This window comes from Ascaphus truei, chromosome 9 (assembly GCF_040206685.1).
Source record: "Ascaphus truei isolate aAscTru1 chromosome 9, aAscTru1.hap1, whole genome shotgun sequence".
Classification (NCBI taxonomy): domain Eukaryota; kingdom Metazoa; phylum Chordata; class Amphibia; order Anura; family Ascaphidae; genus Ascaphus; species Ascaphus truei.
Window position 1 is genome coordinate 13,956,850 of NC_134491.1, and position 22,682 is coordinate 13,979,531.

At 46.4% G+C, this 22,682-nt stretch overlaps 1 protein-coding gene across 1 annotated transcript in view; it reads left to right on the forward strand.

Annotated features, from left to right (window-relative positions):
- The window catches only part of SPINT1 (serine peptidase inhibitor, Kunitz type 1), a 37,248-nt gene extending 16,100 nt beyond the window's left edge, over nucleotides 1-21,148 (forward strand). The window contains exons 4-10 of the mRNA XM_075613435.1: nucleotides 582-752; nucleotides 4,243-4,278; nucleotides 13,670-13,795; nucleotides 14,708-14,758; nucleotides 15,563-15,733; nucleotides 18,328-18,384; nucleotides 19,531-21,148. Coding sequence (XP_075469550.1) covers nucleotides 582-752; nucleotides 4,243-4,278; nucleotides 13,670-13,795; nucleotides 14,708-14,758; nucleotides 15,563-15,733; nucleotides 18,328-18,384; nucleotides 19,531-19,706 — 788 coding nt within the window. The 3' untranslated portion in view covers nucleotides 19,707-21,148. The remainder of the gene's footprint in view (nucleotides 1-581; nucleotides 753-4,242; nucleotides 4,279-13,669; nucleotides 13,796-14,707; nucleotides 14,759-15,562; nucleotides 15,734-18,327; nucleotides 18,385-19,530) is intronic.
- The last annotated feature ends 1,534 nt before the right edge of the window (nucleotides 21,149-22,682 follow it).

Here is a 22,682-nt window from a genome sequence, read left to right on the forward strand (position 1 = left end):
TAAAGTAGTGGTACTCTTGTAAATATAAAGTAGTGGTACTCTTGTAAATATAAAGTAGTGGTACTCTTGTAAATATAAAGTAGTGGTACTCTTGTAAATATAAAGTAGTGGTACTCTTGTAAATATAAAGTAGTGGTACTCTTGTAAATATAAAGTAGTGGTACTCTTGTAAATATAAAGTAGTGGTACTCTTGTAAATATAAAGTAGTGGTACTCTTGTAAATATAAAGTAGTGGTAATCTTGTAAATATAAAGTAGTGGTACTCTTGTAAATATAACCCACAAATAGTGGTACTTTGGGGTTACAAAATGATCCATATCTATAGCTCCGTACTCTCTAGTACAGGGGTAGCCAACTCCAATCCTCACGGGCCACCAACAGGTCAGGTTTTCAGGCTACCCTTGCTTCAGCAAAGGTGGCGCAGTTGAAGATTGCTCCACCTGTGCTGAAGCAGGGATATCCTGAAAACCTGACCTGTTGGTTGCCCGTGAGGATTGGAGCTGCCTACTTCTGGCAGTACCAGACGGGTCCAGTTGGAGAGGATGGTGTTGCTCCTTGTGACCGCCACGTGTCATTTCAGAGCACTGTATGGCTCCCAAGAAAGTCGGCCGTTGCCGTGGCTCCTTCAGACGCTGGCACTTCAGCGCGGACACCAGCGACTGCGAGGAATTCACATTCGGAGGCTGCAAAGCGAACAAGAATAACTACATCAGGCAGGAGGACTGTCTCCAGGCCTGCAGCAATATCGCAGGTGAGGGACAGATTCACTAAGCGCTGCTAAAACCCAGGCCGTTACCCAAAAAACGGAAAGGACGTGCTGTTAATTACGTGATCATCATGTGAAATAATAACGGCCATAATTATTCTCCTTGGCATATGGTAATGTGCGTTCTCTCAGGGTAACGCTGCGTTCTCTCAGGGTAATGCTGCGTTCTCTCAGGGTAACGCTGCGTTCTCTCAGGGTAATGTGCGTTCTCTCAGGGTAACGCTGCGTTCTCTCAGGGTAATGCTGCGTTCTCTCAGGGTAATGTGCGTTCTCTCAGGGTAATGCTGCGTTCTCTCAGGGTAACGCTGCGTTCTCTCAGGGTAATGCTGCGTTCTCTCAGGGTAATGCTGCGTTCTCTCAGGGTAACGCTGCGTTCTCTCAGGGTAATGTGCGTTCTCTCGGGGTAATGTGCGTTCTCTCAGGGTAATGTGCGTTCTCTCGGGGTAATGCTGCGTTCTCTCAGGGTAATGCTGCGTTCTCTCAGGGTAATGCTGCGTTCTCTCAGGGTAACGCTGCGTTCTCTCAGGGTAACGCTGCGTTCTCTCGGGGTAATGTGCGTTCTCTCAGGGTAATGTGCGTTCTCTCGGGGTAATGTGCGTTCTCTCAGGGTAATGTGCGTTCTCTCGGGGTAATGTGCGTTCTCTCGGGGTAATGTGCGTTCTCTCGGGGTAATGTGCGTTCTCTCAGGGTAATGCTGCGTTCTCTCGGGGTAATGCTGCGTTCTCTCAGGGTAATGTGCGTTCTCTCAGGGTAATGTGCGTTCTCTCAGGGTAATGTGCGTTCTCTCGGGGTAATGTGCGTTCTCTCGGGGTAACGCTGCGTTCTCTCGGGGTAATGCTGCGTTCTCTCAGGGTAATGCTGCGTTCTCTCAGGGTAATGTGCGTTCTCTCAGGGTAACGCTGCGTTCTCTCGGGGTAACGCTGCGTTCTCTCGGGGTAATGTGCGTTCTCTCAGGGTAATGTGCGTTCTCTCGGGGTAATGCTGCGTTCTCTCAGGGTAATGTGCGTTCTCTCAGGGTAATGTGCGTTCTCTCAGGGTAATGTGCGTTCTCTCGGGGTAATGCTGCGTTCTCTCAGGGTAATGTGCGTTCTCTCAGGGTAATGTGCGTTCTCTCAGGGTAACGCTGCGTTCTCTCAGGGTAACGCTGCGTTCTCTCAGGGTAATGTGCGTTCTCTCAGGGTAATGTGCGTTCTCTCAGGGTAACGCTGCGTTCTCTCGGGGTAATGTGCGTTCTCTCAGGGTAATGCTGCGTTCTCTCAGGGTAACGTGCGTTCTCTCAGGGTAACGCTGCGTTCTCTCAGGGTAATGTGCGTTCTCTCAGGGTAATGCTGCGTTCTCTCGGGGTAATGTGCGTTCTCTCGGGGTAACGCTGCGTTCTCTCGGGGTAACGCTGCGTTCTCTCAGGGTAATGTGCGTTCTCTCAGGGTAATGTGCGTTCTCTCAGGGTAATGTGCGTTCTCTCAGGGTAATGCTGCGTTCTCTCAGGGTAATGTGCGTTCTCTCAGGGTAACGCTGCGTTCTCTCAGGGTAATGTGCGTTCTCTCAGGGTAACGCTGCGTTCTCTCGGGGTAATGCTGCGTTCTCTCAGGGTAATGTGCGTTCTCTCGGGGTAATGCTGCGTTCTCTCAGGGTAATGTGCGTTCTCTCAGGGTAATGTGCGTTCTCTCGGGGTAATGCTGCGTTCTCTCAGGGTAATGTGCGTTCTCTCAGGGTAATGTGCGTTCTCTCAGGGTAATGTCCGTTCTCTCGGGGTAATGTCCGTTCTCTCAGGGTAACGCTGCGTTCTCTCAGGGTAATGTGCGTTCTCTCAGGGTAACGCTGCGTTCTCTCAGGGTAATGTGCGTTCTCTCAGGGTAATGTGCATTCTCTCAGGGTAATGTGCGTTCTCTCAGGGTAATGTGCGTTCTCTCAGGGTAATGTGCGTTCTCTCAGGGTAATGTGCGTTCTCTCAGGGTAATGTGCGTTCTCTCAGGGTAATGTGCGTTCTCTCAGGGTAACGCTGCGTTCTCTCGGGGTAATGTCCGTTCTCTCAGGATAACGCTGCGTTCTCTCGGGGTAATGCTGCGTTCTCACGGGGTAATGTGCGTTCTCTCGGGGTAACGCTGCGTTCTCTCGGGGTAATGTGCGTTCTCTCGGGGGAACGCTGCGTTCTCTCGGGGGAACGCTGCGTTCTCTCGGGGCAACGCTGCGTTCTCTCGGGGCAACGCTGCGTTCTCTCGGGGCAACGCTGCGTTCTCTCGGGGCAACGCTGCGTTCTCTCGGGGCAACGCTGCGTTCTCTCGGGGCAACGCTGCGTTCTCTCGGGGCAACGCTGCGTTCTCGTCCGGTAACGGGACAGTATTGATGTCTTGACCCACCAGACGAGACGTATGTATATATATATATATTAATACGCGGTTCTATATAAAACGGTCGCTAGCTGTCTCTCTCTGTGTGCCTCTCACACTGTCACTAGCTGTCTCTCTCTGTGTGCCTCTCACACTGTCACTAGCTGTCTCTCTCTGTGTGCCTCTCACACTGTCACTAGCTGTCTCTCTCTGTGTGCCTCTCACACTGTCACTAGCTGTCTCTCTCTGTGTGCCTCTCAGACTGTCACTAGCTGTCAGATTGACAGTTGCTCTCCATTCTATCTGTTTCGTCTTATCCAATCCCCAAGCTCCTGTCATGTGTTGCTAGGCAGATCAGGGACTGTCTCTTATTCCACCTATCACATGGTGCGATAAGGATCAGATCCATCCTGTTCACAGGATCCTGATATATCTATATCTATTTCTCAGATCCATCCTGTACACAGTATTAGTAGCAGGGGCTATATAAATAACGCCCTCCTGGTTATCGCCCCGTTAATTCCTTTGGGGTATCCTGCGCTCTGACTTAAAGGATGGTAATATAGCGTGTTTTACACGACCTTAACATAACAAGAATGCGCCGATTTGTGTGCGTCTGAGACATCGATGCTAAAAATCAGCGAGACTGCTCATTTTTTATTACTTTTTATTAAAAAAAAAGAAAATAATAATATATTTCATTTGCCTGTAATTTTTTGGGAGCTCCCACATCTTCATTGTAGAGATTATATAATAATAACTTTATTTCATAGAGCACCTTTCTCCCAATGGGTCACAATGACCGCATAGCGCGCAATACGCAGCACATAGGATTGTTACAGGCGCACTCCCTGCCCCGTGGCACTTACAATCTGTTTTTGGTGCCTGAGGCACAGGGGGGTTAAGTGACTCGCCCAAGGTCACAAGGAGCCGACACGGGAATTGGACCAGTGTCCCCTGCTTAACACACTGTCGTTGTTTAGTCACTTCTCCTGTGAGTATCTGACCACACTGCTCCCCTCGTGTCCCACAAATCTACTCTGTACTGAGCACCTTTCTTTAGGATTTGGAGGTCGGAATAAATGTGAATTTCTTCATCTCTAATAAACTCTCATTTCTAACGTGTGATGTTTTTATCCTAATTCTAGTCCCGGCTCCGCTCTCCGGCCCGCGGTTACCCCCAGGTAATATCTTATGTCATTTTTAATATACTGAGCATCCTTTGTTTCTATAGCAGGTTTAGCCCACCTCCCCAGCAGTGCAAGATCTTTGCAACACTTTCCTGTTTGTGATCATTTGTTGCCAATATTCCCAGCAGTTTGAGCTGCAAACTGTAACAATAGATCATGTTACCTTAGTAATATAAGGATACATTGTAGCTGCTGAGTTACACTGACTGAAGGATTGATTTGAAACTGAAAGGCGGCCATTATGTTAGGCGCACACAATCAGGATTTATAACAGGAACACCAACTGATTGCCATCTTGGGTAAGAATGTAGAATGCTACATTGTCACACGCTTTACATATAGAAATAAGAGTGGGGGAAAGAGGGGGAATTCCCACGTGTATGTGTGTATGTATGTATGTATGTGTGTGTATCTACTATATATTTCTGAAAGTGTCCTATGTGTCCGGGTCTGTATGTGTCTCCCTGTGCCCCTCCCCGTGTCCCTAGCGGCAATCTCATTGGACCTTGGGCCAGGCCAATGAGATTGCTCCCTTGGCCCGCCGGCCCCCGCACACCTCTCATTGGCCTGAGGCGGAGTGAAGGGCACGCACACACACACACACACACACACACACACACACACACACACACACACACACACACACACACACACACACACACACACACACACACATCACTATATACACACACACATCACTATATACACACACACATCACTATACACACACACACACATCACTATACACACACACACATCACTATACACACACACATCACTATACACACACACACACATCACTATACACACACACATCACTATACACACACACACATCACTATATACACACACACATCACTATACACACACACACATCACTATACACACACACATCACTATACACACACACACACATCACTATACACACACACATCACTATACACACACACATCACTATACACACACACACACACACACACACACACACACACATCACTATACACACACACACACACACACATCACTATACACACACACACACACACACACATCACTAAACACACACAACCCCCCCCCCCCCACACACACGGTGTTACATACATTAGCGGGGCTCACAGTGTTAGCAGCACATCTCCCGCTCTCTTCCCCACCGGTCCCTCTTCCTCCGCCTCTCCCTGTTTCCCGCGCTTTCACCCCCCCCCCCCCTCCACGTGGGAGCTGCCGGACGGGTGAGGGAGCTGCCGGACGGGTGAGGGAGCTGCCGGACGGGTGAGGGAGCGGCCTTCACCTCCCCTCACCCCCCTTCACCTTCCCCTCACTCACTTCCCCTCCACCCCCCCCCCCCCCGGCGCCGCTACAGTCAGCGGGGGAGCGGAGTGAGCGAGCGCCCGGGACACAGCGGGGGAGCGGCCACAACACGCTGCCTCCCGCCTCAGATCCACGTGGGAGCTGCCGGACGGGTGAGGGAACGGCCGGACGGGTGAGTGAGCGGCCTTCACCTCCCCTCACCCACCCCTCACTCCACTTCCCCTCCCTTCCACCTCCCCTCCCTCCACCCCCCCTCCACTTCACCTCCCCTCCACCCCCCCTCCACCCCCCCCTTAACCTCCCCTCCACCCCCCCTTAACCTCCCCTCCACCCCCCCTTAACCTCCCCTCCTCCCCCCCCTTAACCTCCCCTCCTCCCCCCCCCTTAACCTCCCTTCCACCCCCCCTTAACCTCCCCTCCACCCCCCCATTAACCTCCCCTCCACCCCCCCCTTCACCTCCCCTCCACCCCCCCTCCAACCCCCCCTTCACCTCCCCTCCACCCCCCCCCCTTCACCCCTCCCCTTCACCTCCCCACCTCCCCTCCACCCCACCTCCCCTCCACCCCCCCCTCCACCTCCCCTCCACCCCCCCCTTCACCTCCCCTCCTCCAACCCCCTTCACCTCCCCTCCTTCACCTCCCCTCCTCCACCCCGCTTCACCTCCCCTCCACCCCCGCTTCACCTCCCCTCCACCTCCCCTCCACCCCCGCTTCACCTCCCCTCCACCCCCGCTTCACCCCCGGTTCACCTCCCCTCCACCCCCGCTTCACCTCCCCTCCACCCCTACCTTCACCTCCCCTCCAACCCCACCTTCACCCCCCCCCCCTCCACCCCCACATTCACCGCCCCCTTCACCCCCACCTCCACCCCCACATTCACCGCCCCCTTCACCCCCACCCCCCTTCACCCCCACCTTCACTCCCCCCTTACAACCTCCCACCTCCCCCCCCCTTCCCACCACCTCCCCCCCTTCCCACCACCTCCCCCCCCTTCCCACCACCTCCCCCCCCCTTCCCACCTCCCCCCCACCCCCCCTTCATCTACCCTCACCCCCCCTTCACCTCCCCCCTCCCCCCCAGCCCCCCACCTCCACCTTTCCCAACCTACCCCATCCACCCCCCCTTCACCTCCCCTCCGCCCCCCCTTCACCTCCCCTCCGCCCCCCCCTTCACCTCCCCTCCGCCCCCCCTTCACCTCCCCTCCGCCCCCCCTTCACCTCCCCTCCGCCCCCCCTTCACCATCCCGCCCCCCTTCACTTCCCCTCACCACACCCCCCACCACCCCTCCGACCTCACCTCCCCTCCTTCAATGCCTTTCGTCCGCCCTCCTGCCTCTGCCTTTCGCCCACCCGCACTTCTGCCTTTCACCCGCCCACCGCTCACACCCCTGCGCCACACAGCCCCGCACGCACGCACTCAACAGACACCCGCCACTCGACACACACCTGCCGCCTCTCACCCACCCCCTCTCACCCACCCCACACACTCGACACACACCTGCCGCATCCTGCCCCTACGCAACAATATCACTGACCAGCTGTCACCCGCACTCGCCACACACCCGCCGCCTCACACCCTAGCAGGACCCCGACCCACAGCCAGCACTCACTACCCATGCGCCACCCGTACTGAACACCCACCCACCGCCTCACACACGCTCACACCCTAGCAGGACACACGCCTCACATTTTCACATCACTTATGTCACCAAAATATACATTGTACTGTGGTGTGTTTACAATAAACCATTTTTATACAACATCGTATTACATTTTCTTCCATCTTTCTTTTCAACATTATTATCCAACCTTTCCAACAAATAGTCACCTATTGTTCCACCATTTATAAATAATACTACCTATTACGCATTTACATCCCGGGCAACGCCGGGTCTCTCAGCTAGTGTATGTATATATGTTGCCTCTTGCGCTTCTCCAGTTTAAATTTTTTTTTTTTTAAGGGTTTTTTTTTAGTGTTAAAAATCGTGATTTTCTTAATGTCTATCTTCTGCGGTTGCCATGGTAACTGTTAAATGTCCTTAAATTCGCTTTTTCTGTAGATTCACATCAGTATAACAGAATTCAGCATTCTTGTCGTTTGCACACAAAAACAAAACGTTTATTTTGAAAATAATTACTTACATACAAAAAATAGTAAGAATGACGATGGTGATGTTTCAAATAGATTGATATTCTTAAGAATAGTTGCACATAGTAACCTTCTTTCAGTTAATATTCTATCCAGGTATTAACATGTCCTTTTCTCCTCTTCATGGTATTATCAATCTGGACTGGTCTTTCTTCCTCTGGCCTATCTTCTCTCCATCCTTCCTTCCTTCCTTACTAAGCTCACTGCTGTATTTATCCATAAAGACCCACCCAGTCAGCCATTTTAACCTTTAAGATATTATATCCCAACATGGTATTCACCTACATTACTGATGTCATATGAACTACTTCTGAACATATAAGTAGTTTCAAACTTACTGAATTGAAAAGTCTTATGGCAGCATTTTTCCCAGTTAGGACTTGCAGCTGTTCAACAACTTGAGGCCACGAATTGACCTTTTGGGTCAATTCTGTCTGTCAGAATAGATCTGACCTTTCACTTAGAATACTGCACATGTAACAATAACTGAATATACAATCAGATAATATATAGATATGAAGGAAAGTCCAGACTATTATACTGTATACTTTAACATTCTGCCTTTGATAACAGATTCATTCATTACAATATAATTATTGCTAAATTGGATTTCTTACAGCCCCCCTAAATTAGATTGTAATAGAATCACTATAAATCATTCAAACAACCATACATATCACATTCAAAACTTATCAAACAGAATGTCAGAATACAGCATACCTCTGAATTACTCTGCCTTCACAATACATATTACCAATTGCTGAAAAACAATATATCATGTTATAACAACGTACAATGATGAAGACAAATGAAATATTTCCCAATACTGATACATTATAACAGATTTCTTTAAAACTTTGCCCATTGAGCCTGTAATTACCCATCATGTTCTATCTCTTTTAGTTTACCTTCTTCATGTTGAAAAACAATTTCTGCTTTTTATTCTTTTTGTAACATCTGAAGTAAACCTTAATCTTTTTAAAGTTCTTCAGTCCATTTCTCTCAAGAGAACTCAAACTCATTTATTTGAGCTATATTAAATTGTAATGGAAGCATATTTACATCTCTCAAAAATGTGTAAATATATTCCTACTGATTTCCTCCAATACAATTTAATTCTTCAAACATTAAATGTTTTTACTGTTTCAATACAAAGTAAGCATGAATGATAAATAATCTTGACCTGGCGTAATAAACAAAGTATTTTAGAATAAAAATGTAAACAAGCGTAAAAAAATCTATCCGTTAAGTCTTGCTATAATTGTGTAAAAAATAAAAATCTGGATATTGGAGACTATAAAATAATAACTGAATATTATTACCACTATTTCTAGTACTGTTATAGGAAATAAAACTCTTTCTTTTCCCAATATGGACTTTTAAAGAAAAAATAATAATACTTGTACACACTGTACATCACACCCATAAATCTGTATAATTTTGAACCAATAACAATTCTTCTAGCAAACTTTGTTGTACTCCTAGAGATGCAATTCCCCCTTGTACTTTTTCAGTATTGATTATTTCTTTCAATAGTCCCAGTAGTAATAAATATAATAAATAGTCATTTTGTTCTTTTTCCTAAAAAATTAAAAAATATTCAGTCCCATAGGTGATGACTCTTGTTGATTTTCCTCATTCTTCTTGACTCCGATCATCCAATCGTATTCTTTATTCATCACACAATTACATATGACCTGTAAAAATATAGCAGTATCATTATATTGGTAAATATATTTAACCTTAGTCCATCTGGACCATACACTTACAATCGACATATTACGTAAATAAATCACAAACATAACCTTTATCATAATGTTAATTATATCATAAGATCCTTCTCAATTTGTTTACCAAATACTTTTTTTCATAAAAAAAATGATCATAATTGTGATCTACTTCACTTCCCCCCTTTTTAAAATTTTGGAAATATAGAAGACCTATTTTAATTCCTAAATTTTAAATCCTATTCTACCAACTGATTATAGATGATACTTTAAATCTTTATTTAATCCCTAAAATTTCACATGTAAACTTTCATCACTAAACCTGTGAAATGAGAACCCCTATCTGACTCAAGAATGCGAGGAAAACCCCATCTGGAAAAAACATGATGCCAAAAAACTCGTGCTGTAGTAATTGCATCATTTTGCTTGACCAGAATGCTCTCAGCCCATTTTGAAAAGACAGCTCCCATAATCCAAGCATGTTTTAACCCATTCTTCCCTGAGGGTAAGGAACCATTGTGATCAATTTGCAATGTGGACCCTGAGCCATCTGCTGGTGCAATACATTGGAAAGGTGGTTTTTGCCTTTTGAGCCCAGGATTTCTTTTTAAACTTTCCAAAAGTGTCTCTTGTCCTACGTGACCCAAACTTTCATGATTTATGGCCTTTTCTTTATGGACACGAGAAGGCTTTAAATCAACCCGGGAAATAGCAATGGACGTATCCTTTGCCTGTTTCTCTGTAAAGGAAAGGAGCTGCGTATCTTTGTGTCTGACTATCGCTGTGGCACTAGTCTCTGTAAGCACTACATTCTGTTCTATTAAAACCTCTTCCTTAGCCAAGGAATCAACTATTGCATTTCCTTCAGTGAGAAAATCCTGTCCTGTTTTTTGTGTTATTTGGAAATTTTTCTTAAGTGTTGGCTTGACACAAAAATTATCACTGATTTCAGGTAATTGAAACTCACTGGTGACCATTTCAATTGGACAAACACTTCTCTCGTTACCATATTCAGAAGGATTAATTAACACAGGCTTTCTGCCTTTAGAATCTTTCCAAATTGCCTTATTGCCTAAATCCACAATATTACAAAGAGGTGTTCCTGACAACATTGGTAACTTTTCTTTTGTTACACTTAACTGTGCCCCGGTATCTATTAAAAACTCTGTATCAAACCCCCCTAAGGTTCCTTCTTTATCCAAAGTTACTGGAGTTAATACTTCAAGAGGACGTGGTTTCAGATAGTCTAGTCAGGATGAATTAACTCTTTCGTCTATGTGAGTTATGTTACAAACCTGTTTGTGTGTGAGATCATTAGTGTCTGTGTGCTGAACAAATACATTCTCTTTCCGCAAACTTTTTTGTAGATCTAAGAATTTGTCACAGTTTCTTCTATAATGCCCTATTTCTCCGCAATGAAAACATTTAAAACCTTGCAGCCGTAAAGGCTTGTCTGTTCTGCAGTTGTCACTCCTGTCACTCTGACTGTTCCAAGAGCTTTTACCCCTCTGAGTGTCATAAAAGACATTTCTATCATTAACAATTTCTGAGATTTTAAGTCTGGGATTATTCTGCAAAAGCTGACGTCTAATATTATCAATAAAAAGAGCAGCAACGTCTAATGATTCTTTCTCAGAAGCAATTGCTAATGTTACTGGATCTAAAAATGTAATTTTTTTTACAAATGCTCTAATCATTTTTTCTTCAGAATCTTGATCAGAAAACAGTAATTTGTATGCAGTCTGGAATTTTAACATAAACTCAAAAGTATCCTCTGTAATTTTGGGTTTAAGATCTTCCAAAATATCAACGGTAATGGCATGTCCGGTGGAAATGTAAATTAATTGATTAAGCCTGTCAATGCAAGACCCTTGTATAAAATCACCGTTATCATCCACTTGAGGCATGCTGACAGGCATTTTTAACCTTCGACTCATGTGAGTTGGTAACCACAGTTTGTAAATCTTATTTCTTTGTTCCTCAGTCAAATTAAATCGATCTGTATAAGATTCAAATATGTCTGCATTATGAAATGCATCCAGGTGATTTTTATAATCAGGTATATCTTTTAATACCTTCATTAAATGATCATGAATTTTTAAATTCAGTGTGGCTGCTTTGTCATGGAACTTTTTCCTTGTCAGTTCTGTGCTGCTTATGTCAGTCACATCTACTTCTGCACTAGAACTAGGAATAAAAGACGCCCCTTGAGTATCTTTTTTCTTTTTGTCTTTACCAGCAGCGCATGCAAATTTGATATTGGATGTTTCAATTTGTTTTTCTAACTCATGTATGCGTTTATGTAAAATGTTACAATTTGAACATTGATCAGTTTTTACAACTTCAATTTTATGCGAATTCTCATCATTGAAAACCATCAAATTAAACACTTTGATCATTTTCATGACATTTCTTAATTTTTTCTTATCTTTATGCATAGTTAGTATTTTCTTATCTATTCTCTCATTTTCTATTTGCACCTGATTCCACAGAGAATTCCATAATTCAGTGTCAGTAGATGTATGAGGTAACACATTTAACATCATATTACTGTCATTTGCATATGAATTAATAAATTCCATTACTTACGTTTTGTTAAGTATTTTCTTTCACCGAAAACGTGTGCTCCAAGACTCGAATTGTTCCCCCACAAACGTCGCAACGTTTCTTTGAAGAAATTCCACGCTATTCCATTCAGCGCATACAAATGCTCCAGACAATGCTCCCTGCACGTCCCGCAAATGTACCTTCTTCCTTGGGAAACTTGACCAGACAAAGGCAACCCCCGAACAGTCCGTCTCCCTCTAGGAGATTCGTGAAACGTGGTTCTCTGTCTCTGATCTGTTAATCAACTGTAGTCAAATCTACCAAAAACTTGACACTTCTTTTTTCCTTTGGTTCGTTTCAATTTTTTCTCAAATCTTGGATCCAGGATGTATCGACCACACCCCCTCTAATCCAAATGTGACGAAAAAACTGAATGAAGGCTGGCTCGCCAATGTTAAATGTCCTTAAATTCGCTTTTTCTGTAGATTCACATCAGTATAACAGAATTCAGCATTCTTGTCGTTTGCACACAAAAACAAAACGTTTATTTTGAAAATAATTACTTACATACAAAAAATAGTAAGAATGACGATGGTGATGTTTCAAATAGATTGATATTCTTAAGAATAGTTGCACATAGTAACCTTCTTTCAGTTAATATTCTATCCAGGTATTAACATGTCCTTTTCTCCTCTTCATGGTATTATCAATCTGGACTGGTCTTTCTTCCTCTGGCCTATCTTCTCTCCATCCTTCCTTCCTTCCTTACTAAGCTCACTGCTGTATTTATCCATAAAGACCCACCCAGTCAGCCATTTTAACCTTTAAGATATTATATCCCAACATGGTATTCACCTACATTACTGATGTCATATGAACTACTTCTGAACATATAAGTAGTTTCAAACTTACTGAATTGAAAAGTCTTATGGCAGCATTTTTCCCAGTTAGGACTTGCAGCTGTTCAACAACTTGAGGCCACGAATTGACCTTTTGGGTCAATTCTGTCTGTCAGAATAGATCTGACCTTTCACTTAGAATACTGCACATGTAACAATAACTGAATATACAATCAGATAATATATAGATATGAAGGAAAGTCCAGACTATTATACTGTATACTTTAACATTCTGCCTTTGATAACAGATTCATTCATTACAATATAATTATTGCTAAATTGGATTTCTTACAGTAACCTTTAGAATGCCCTGGGGGAGAGCTCCATTTTAACGTCCCCAACACTTAATATTTCAAATGCTTATATCCCCTGAACGGTGCATTCCGATTTTAAACTAAATGAACACAGAGTCGGAAAGTGCGAGAAGAGATTGGGGTTTGTATGCTTTGGGGATGAACCTGGATGTGTCCTAAATGTCTCATTTCCTCATTTCTAATTGCCATTAAAAATGGCAAAATGTACCGTCGGTGTATTCAGAATAATGCTCTGATCTTTATCATTTCTTTTTGCATTCTAAGTTTTTTTTAAAATTTATTTGTAAATAAAACATCACAGCCACAGCCACAGCACCCACACCATATACACGCATGCGCGCACACACGCTTTATTACGCCGCAATGTGTTGCAGTGTCTGGCACAGAAGGGGTTAATAGAGCCTGCGGGACCCTAACCCTTTGTAACCCTCTCCCCTGGCAGTTTGCAATGTGCCGTGTCTGCCCACGCAGTTCCAGTGCGCTGACGGCTGCTGTATTCCTGCCACGTCCGAGTGCGATGAGACCGCAGATTGCAGTGACCAGTCTGATGAGTCCTCGTGTGATAAATGTACGTATATACTGCGCTTCCTGCTGCCCGTCCCGTCCGCGCCCTGCATGCGGGGGTCCGGCGTCCATACTCCCCCCAACGTGGCACTCCGCCCTCGAACCTGTTTATTGCATACGCCTACAGCAGGGGTGCTCAACTCCTGTCCTCCCAACAGGTCAGGATATCCCTGCTTCAGCACAGGTGGCTCAATCAGAGGCTCATTCTTTGACTGAGCCACCTGTGCTGAAGCTGGGATATCCTGCCTTGTTTAGGGGGGCTTGGGGACTGGAGTTGAACCCACCTTTGCCTATGGGACAAGTGGTACTTCTAAGGGGGCCTGTTAGAAATGCCCCTTTCTCCCACGCTAGTAACGGGAAGGTACGGTACCCCACAACTGTCGCGGCTCAAGGCCCTAAACGAGTCCCTGTGCCAAGGGGCTTCCAGGCTAGTTTTGTTGCCCGAGGCAGTGGGACATGAGATGACCTCGCCCAAGGTCACGGTGGGATCCGAACGTGGTCCTCCTACTTCAAAGGCAGTGGCATTAACCGCGAGCATTAACCGCGAGCATTAACCGCGAGCATTAACCGTGAAGCTTCTCCTTCTGTTCCTATTTAATCTGTGTTAGTTTGGGTTTAACACGAGACGATGCAAAGAATCCAATATCTTCCCATGTTTCTGAAAGACATGCTTTGAAATGTGGTGTTTTTATTCCCCTCAAATATCAGAATAAAATTTTGTATTTTTTAATCTGTACAGGGTTTGTATAATAGTTATTCTCCCCCCCCCCCCGAAAATAAATTACATTATACTTTTATTATTAATTTGTAATTGTTAACATCACTCCAGATCCCCGATTCCAACATCAGTAATTGTTTCACACATTGATTAATATTCTGTACAGTATTAGAATGATTTTCTTTCTTTCTTCTTTAGATGATCACGCTTTTAAGGAGCTGCGGACATTTGATATTCCGGACAACAAAGGTGTGTGGTGTGTGGTGTGTGTTTGTGTGGTGTGTGTGTGTGTGTGTGTGTGTTAAAAATGGCAAGTGATTTTTGACGCGTATAGTCTTGGGTTTATATGAATATATTGGGAGTAATGGGTATGAATTAACGCCTTCACTGCCAATCAACATAGCTACAGCACCTCCCTTTAGCGAGCCTCATTAGATAAGCTCTAGATAAGACCGCTTTTCTGATTGGGCTGTTTGAAGTCTGCATCCAAAACGGCTCTGTGCTGCCTGCCCGGGCGGAGCGAGGGGGAATAGGCGGCAGAGGTTGCCACGTGGATGCGCTACTGCAGGCGTTGGGCCTCAGGATGGTAATCCGCTTTTACCTTTAGAGTGCCAGGACGTCCGGCCCTTCCAGGTCATGCCATTGTTTACATAATCGGACCAGGCCCCGGATGCTGTGGGCTGCACTCCCGCTCTGACCGGTCAGCCTGAGCCCATGACATACCCAGTACTCTGCACGCCAGGCCCAGTGCCCTGACTGGTCAGCCTGAGCCCATGACATACCCAGTACTCTGCACGCCAGGCCCAGTGCCCTGACTGGACAGCCTGAGCCCATGACATACCCAGTACTCTGCACGCCAGGCCCTGTGCCCTGACTGGTCAGCCTGAGCCCATGACATACCCAGTACTCTGCACGCCAGGCCCTGTGCCCTGACTGGTCAGCCTGAGCCCATGACATACCCAGTACTCTGCACGCCAGGCCCAGTGCCCTGACTGGGAAAGGTGACCGGGCATCACATTGAGCTCCTTGTAACGACGTTTCCTTTGTTTTCAGCCCGTTGTGTGGACCTGCCGGACACGGGTTTGTGCCGTGCCAGCTTCTCGCGCTGGTACTACGACCCCGAAGATACGAAGTGCATGAGCTTTACGTACGGGGGCTGCAGCGGGAATCGGAATAATTTCCACAATGAAGACGAATGTAACAATTTCTGTCATGGAATAACCCGTAAGTACAGAATCCATCTGCCCGGGGGGTGGGGGCCCTCACCCGCCACAGCACACTCACCCGCCAGGAGGGGCGCTGGCTACTCACCCACTAGGGGACGGGGGGCCCACTCACTCACCCGGGGAGACACTCACTTGCCCAGGGGGCGCTGGCAACTTGCCTGCCAGGGGGCCCGCTCATGAGTATGCTCATGCTCACATGCCACCAGGGGGCATGCTCACCCACTAGGGTGGGCGCTGGCTACTCGCCCACCTGAGGGCGTATGGCACGCACACCCTTCGGGGGCACGGCACACATTTGTAAATACAATACTTTTCTCTCTTTCTCTTCAACTCCACACCCCACCGTAACTAAGCGCCATTTATATGTTTCTCACAAGGCTGGAAGCGGGGTTCTCCAGAGCAGAACCCCCACTATTTTCAGCCCCTGGCACTCCCTTCCCCCCTCTCTCTGCGAGATACTTACTGGTTTTTAATGGGGATTTAAATGGCCGTCCAATAGGAAGCCGCCTCCGATGATGTTGCAGCTTCCTATTGGCCTGAGATTTGGCAGCCATTTTATTTCCCCCGAGGGAGATTTTAATCCGGGAAACATCACCGGTAAGTGTCTCTGTCACCGGAGCTGAAAGTAGGGGTGTTTGGCTCGGGGAGCCTGACACCCCCACACTGCAAATAAAATGGGGGCTAATGCAACAAAACTGGGAACGGCTTCGTGAAGCATTTCAAGCCTGGAGGAGTTTAAATGCATTAAAATCACAGCCCCTTCTGGCACCAAAAACAAGCAGAGGTCCAAGCGCGGTGGTATTGGGTAGTGCAGAGTATCACATCTTTTTATTTATAAAGTCACAGTACCGCTGCTTTCTGCAAACTTTCAGCAGTATGAAGCCCTGCACCGCGCTGCTTGGGTTTTCTTTAAGGGACGATCCGAGGTACAGATGTCTTATTTTTATTAAAACCGCTTTCTCGTGTAACCAGTTTTCGTAGAAAGATTTGTAGCTGGTGGGAAAAATAAATGGTTTTTTGCTTTTCCCCGGGAACGCCAATTTACCAGCTACTACTTCTGTTAGTCTGTTGGACTAATGACAGCTTCAGAATTACTTTGCAAACAAAACAAAAAAAAAAAAGACTAATTCAGCTGGGGCTTTGAGGACTGTCCACTCCTCGCCAAAAAAACATTCGATAAAGATGGTAAAAACCCTTCAGCAGCTTTTGTCTGCGGTAGAAATGTTTCAAGTTTAACAAATGATTTAAAAAAAAAAATTACTTCTACCTTGTCCATTTTTTTTTTTTTTTTTTTAGGCCGAGGCCATGCTAGGCGCGTGTGACATCACGCGCGTGTGACATCACGCGCGTCTGCCTCAGAGGCAATTTTGTGGCCTGTTGGGTCTGGAGGAGACGCGACCAAGAGCAGTTCTAATTTGGGGGCGTGACTGTGACATCACGTGAGCGGTTCGCCCCCATTGGCTGAACCCCGCACGTGACCCGGCCATCGCGCAGAAAAATCAAAACATTTTTGTCTGCTCTGGGATCGCGAGCTCCATCGCTCTTCATCGCGGGCTCTCTATGGCCTGTCTCATAGAGGTCAGGCCTTTTGTTCGTGCCGCGCTAAGCACGGACGCGACCTTGTGTGTCAATCCGCTCTCTTTAACCTATTAATGTCACTGTCCTCCGTTTTTATATTTCTTCTGGGCGGGACTGGTCTCTACTTTCAGTGTTGCCACTTTCACTGATTTTTGGGTCTCAAAACATTCCCTCCTCTCTCTATTAAGGTGGGTGAGGGATAATCCCTAATTGGGTGCTCCAATACCGGTGGTGCTGTGGAAAATCAAATCCTAATAGTATATAATGTGAGCAGGATCCAAATCCCCTTATAAATATTAACACAGTCTTATGTCACACAGTGACTGTGACCCATATTGATGCGTAACAGGTATAGCCCAACAATCTGTTATAAAGGTAATGCGTGGTAGGGAGCGCCAAAATATCAGGAAAATAAGACCGCTAACCTGTCCGGTGAGTATCTACTCTTGTTCGGTGGTCCCTCTCTGGGTGGGTCTTCAGTGACCCCGTGGCTCCATAAACTCTCCACACTAGGGCATCATGTGCAGTAAAACATACTCGCACTACCGGCATGCTTTCTTCTGCGGTGCGTTGTTTGTTGGGGGTGGACCCTGCTCCGTCGCGTGCTTCCGTCCCCTTGTGGACGAAACGCGTCAGAGGATTCTCCTCATGTGTTTTTAATCTTTTGGCTTACATGCCGCAATAAAGTTTTTTCCGTGATGCACCTGCCTCCAGCCTGATTCCGACTGCTGCGCTTACTCCCACATCCCTGCCATCCTCTCTTAGCAGGGGAAAAGGTCACTTTTTTTTTTTTTGCTAAAGTTTGTAGGTTGTTTTTATTTGCGACAATTTGCTCAGTTTTATTGAGAAGAAAAAATGAATCCGAGAATAAGAGGCTGGGTCCAATTTTCCTCCTGATTCAAAAATGCGTTCGACCTGAAGCCCGCGATCTCGCCCGTCCCGGTCTCGGTATGTCCGTTAAACCATAAATATACCGCGGTCCTATTTAAAGGAATTTTTTTTTTGTCATTGCAGAAAAAGATGTTTTCGGAAAAAACCTTGGTGATCGTCAGCTTCAGGAGGGCAGCTCAGGTGAGACGAAGGGGAAATTGGGGGTGCTTAAAAATATATATTTGCCCCGGAGCTGAGGAATGGGACAGGGCAAACATTTTGAAGCACTAACTTTATCCCAGGGACCCCCAACATGCGGAGACAATATACCATTTTATAAACCAGTTCTAGGTGACAAAAATGAATGGAAAATGTGTTGGTGTGTGCACATTTTAATTACACTTTTTTTTTAGCATAATAAAAATGATTAAAAAAAAAAAAGTTTTTACAAACCAGTTTTCCACTCCAGTCCTCAAGACCCCCCCCCCCCCCCCCTCCAACAGGTCAGGTTTTCAGGATATTGCTACTTCAGCACAGGTGGCGCGGTCGAAGACTGAGCCACCGGTGCTGCTGCAGAGATATCATCAAATCGTGACCTATTGGTGATCCTTGTGGACTGAAGGTATTTGCGACGCCAGGATTGGGGAAATCTCTGAATGTTTCGGGTCAGGTGTTATAGGGGATACTCCTTATATAGAAGGAAGCAAAATATTGATGAACCAAAATACTCTGTCCAATTGCAAACCTTCCCTCATTCGACGCCGACGCGTTTGTCTCATTGTGTTGGGTCTCTGTCGCCGACGCGTTTGTCTCATTGTGTTGGGTCTCTGTCGCCGACGCGTTTGTCTCATTGTGTTGGGTCTCTGTCGCCGACGCGTTTGTCTCATTGTGTTGGGTCTCTGTCGCCGGCGCGTTTGCCTCATTGTGTTGGGTCTCTGTCGCCGGCGCGTCGTGCAGTTGTAACTCGCACCTTCCCATGGGAATGCGGTGGAAACTGCAGATTTCGTTGTAGGTTTTACGTCCTTTTAATAAACCCTTAGAGTTTTTCATAGATTTCCAAACCTCAGAGGTCTCCTTTTGTAAAGTGTATGGTCATGAAAACTGCCAGTAAAGGAGCAGCTTTGCGGTAATGTAACAGCCTTCGAAGTGGGTTCACTTGGTTCCAATCCCAGTGTTCCCTTGGGCAAGTCACTTTTTTTTTTTAATATCCCGGTCACCAACAAATAGAGCGTCAGCTCTTCCGGGCAGGGACTCGTGGTGCCTGCAAATGCCTCTGTCCAGCACCGTAGACACGGCAGTGCCTTATAAGAAACACTGTGACACCTTGCGTGTGCTTCCTCTCTGCAGGTTCTGTGGAAGTGGCCATTGCCGTGTTCCTGGGGATCTGTATTTTGGTGGTCCTGGCGGTGATCGGATACTGCGTGCTGAAGAAGCGGAAGAACAGGCGCCAGCCAACGGCCACCATCTCCACCGCTGGGGACACGGAGCATCTGGTGTACAACAGAACCACCAAACCCGTCTGACCCAGCGGGTTTCCGTTCTCCGTCCTCGCCCCGCACCATTAACCTCCCTTCTGAGGCAGGGACTAACGCATTGCATCTGCTAACGGACGCTCCCTCCTCCACACCACGCTGTGATGTAACACCGTGTCAGTCACGTGACTGGGTCCTGGGGGGGTGGGGTGGTGTTTAACCCCTTCACTGCTGGAGGGGGGCTGGCAAATGTTTCCTGTCCCTCTGGCAGGAAAGGGGTAGAGGTAGAAGCTAACTGAACTTGTCATGAGTGCGGAATCTTCCTATTAACCCCTGTCCCCAAGGGGTTAACGGGCCCAGCGTCCTCTCTCCGCTGTGTTGTGGTTTTTAAGTGTAATGTAGATGGGTTTAGTATTGTGTATTATTGTTACTTAACACTCCATAGATCAAGGGTGGGTAGCTCCAGTCCTCAAGGCCCACCAACGGGTCCGGTTTTCAGAATGACTCAGTTTGACTGAACCATCTGTGCTGAAGCAGGGATAATCTGAAAACCTGACTTGTAGGGGGCTCTTGAGGACTGGAGTTGCCCACCCCTTTGCCATAGACGCCAATGCAGCAATCCGGTCCTCAATGGGACGGACTCCCTGTTGCTCCAGGTGCCGAGATGTCCAGTACCAAAACCAGTCAGAGTTCGGGTTTGTGTCTTTTTAATGGAACAGACTTTTAATCGGGGGGACTCCATAAAAGTCTGAGACGCCGATAAAAGTCGATGAGGCTGACCCTCAAAGAGCGAGAGTTCCGCTGTCACCAGGCGGGACAGCACCGCAATCCTGGCAGCCAACAGGTTAAATCTGAGCAGGAATGTTCCGGCACCCCAGACCCGCTTCTCTACCCCAACTTTTCCATATTTAGTTGTAATTTATAAGGTAGAAATGTCTTGTTTTTCTCCCCCCTCCCCCCCCCCCTTTTTTTTATGCACAACCGGTTTGAAGAAAAACAAAACCTTTTTTTAAGTGTATGTATATAACACACACGACAAACACTGTGGGGTCAAAATGCTTTTTGTAAGGTTTTGGCCTTTCTGGGCGTGAGAGGGTTAATGTCGTGGTAATCTGTAGTTCTGGACCTGTTTAAAATAGCCAGCCCTGATTTCCTGTTCCTAATCTCTCGTCTGTTCAGTAGCAATATTGCCTGCAATATTTTAGTGCTGCTAAGCCACGGGTGGCCAACTCAATCCTGAGGGGCCACCAATAGGCCACTTGTTGGGGATATCCCAGCTTCAGCACAGGTGGCTCAGTTGAATGCGTGGCCCTGGAGGACTGGAGTTGGCCACCCCTGCGCTAAGGTAGAGTTACTTTCATTGTACATTTTGTGTCCTTTTATTGTCCTCTCCCAAAGCTGTAAATTGTAATGTGTGTTTTTTTGCTTTCACGTAAGGGTCATTCTATTAACAGACACAAAAAAACATTTATGAAATAAAAATATGAAATGACCCCCCCCCCCCCCTCCCTTCAATAAGTGTATATTTTAAAGGGTGCGCAATCTGATAGTGGCGTGGTTAATGTGCAAAATAGACACGGTTTAACACTGAAAAAACAAGTACTGTATATAAAAACAGATTTTTGGCTCTCCGTTGCTTTTTAAAATATATATATATATTAGAATGACTTTGACCTAATTTCCATCGCGATAAAACCACGTTCTACCTCTTGCACGCATTTAAATTGATGATCTAGATCAGGGGTGACCAGCAGCCCAGTTTGTGGCCCTCGAGGACTGGGGTTTGGCTGCTGCCTCTGATCGAGACACTTTTTTCCCTGTCATTTTAGCCATTAGTTAAAGCTGGGACTGTCCCAACTTTTTGGGGTGCTGTCTCGGATTTTCCATCCTGTTGGCCGCGCACGGGCGATTGGCACTTGCCGGCCGTGCACACGCGTGATCGGTGAGTGCTCTTTGCGCCTGCGTGATATTTGTCCCGGTTTTTGCCAGGACAAATATGGTCACCCTAGTTAGAGTTGATTTGAGTTTTAGGCCCACAGCCTGCAGTAGAGTATTCACACGACAACACCTGCTGTTTCTTTTCACTTGTTCTGCCCCACCAGGAAGCGCCGAGCTGCCTGCCGTGTATTCGCCATGTGGCGCTTTCTGTGAAGGGAGACTGGCGGTTTTCAGTTTTGCACTCATTTAATTTAAAAACTAGGGAGCAGGGGAAAAGTAGGCAGTTAAGGAAACCCTGTCGTATCACCAATCTTTAATTAAAAAGTGTATTTGTTTCTTGCAGGTCCCCAAAACCTGCCTCGTTCACCCCATTGTCACATGCCATATTCTCATTAAATGACAGGTGGGGATTCTGGGTAATGACCTGCAAACAAGCACAGTGTGTCTCATTTTTTAGCTTCCTATCGATTTGTAAACATTAATGTTTCCCCAGAACATTCACTTGCTACATTGGACCGCTTTGTACAGCAAACTTTGGGCAAGCAAGTGCAGAATCAGGAAACCCACTCAGAGACAGCTCTTTTGTCCTTTTTTTGAGTACTTTTTCATTTGAGCTTGGTTCCTTATTCTGCAGTGTGAAGCTGGTAGTGCTTGAGGAAAATGAGGTTGCTGTAGGTAAGTAAAATATGTAAAAACCCTCCACTGTATATTAAAAATAGGGCGCGCCTAATTCTTTTTGCCGTGACACTTGGGAATAAAGAAACATCATTTGTTCTGGCTTTTAAAAGGTAGAAGATTGATATATACATGTTCGCCATAAAGAATATGTAATGGCGGATCCCTGGCAGAAAAGGGCGTCTGTCACGGGACATACACAGGGATCACAGCTAGGGGGGCTAGGTGCCTTTTCCAAAAATACTGGCCACAATGGTGAAAAGTGCGACGCCTTCGAAGCACGCATGAACCTCTCCTGTCCATGCTGTTTCCTCCTCTCCTTGGCCCCACCTCTTGATTGGCTTCTGCGGTGTAAAAAAAGCCCTGTTCTCTTCCCGCTTTGGGAAATCCTGCGGTCCCCCCCAAGCTGGTCAA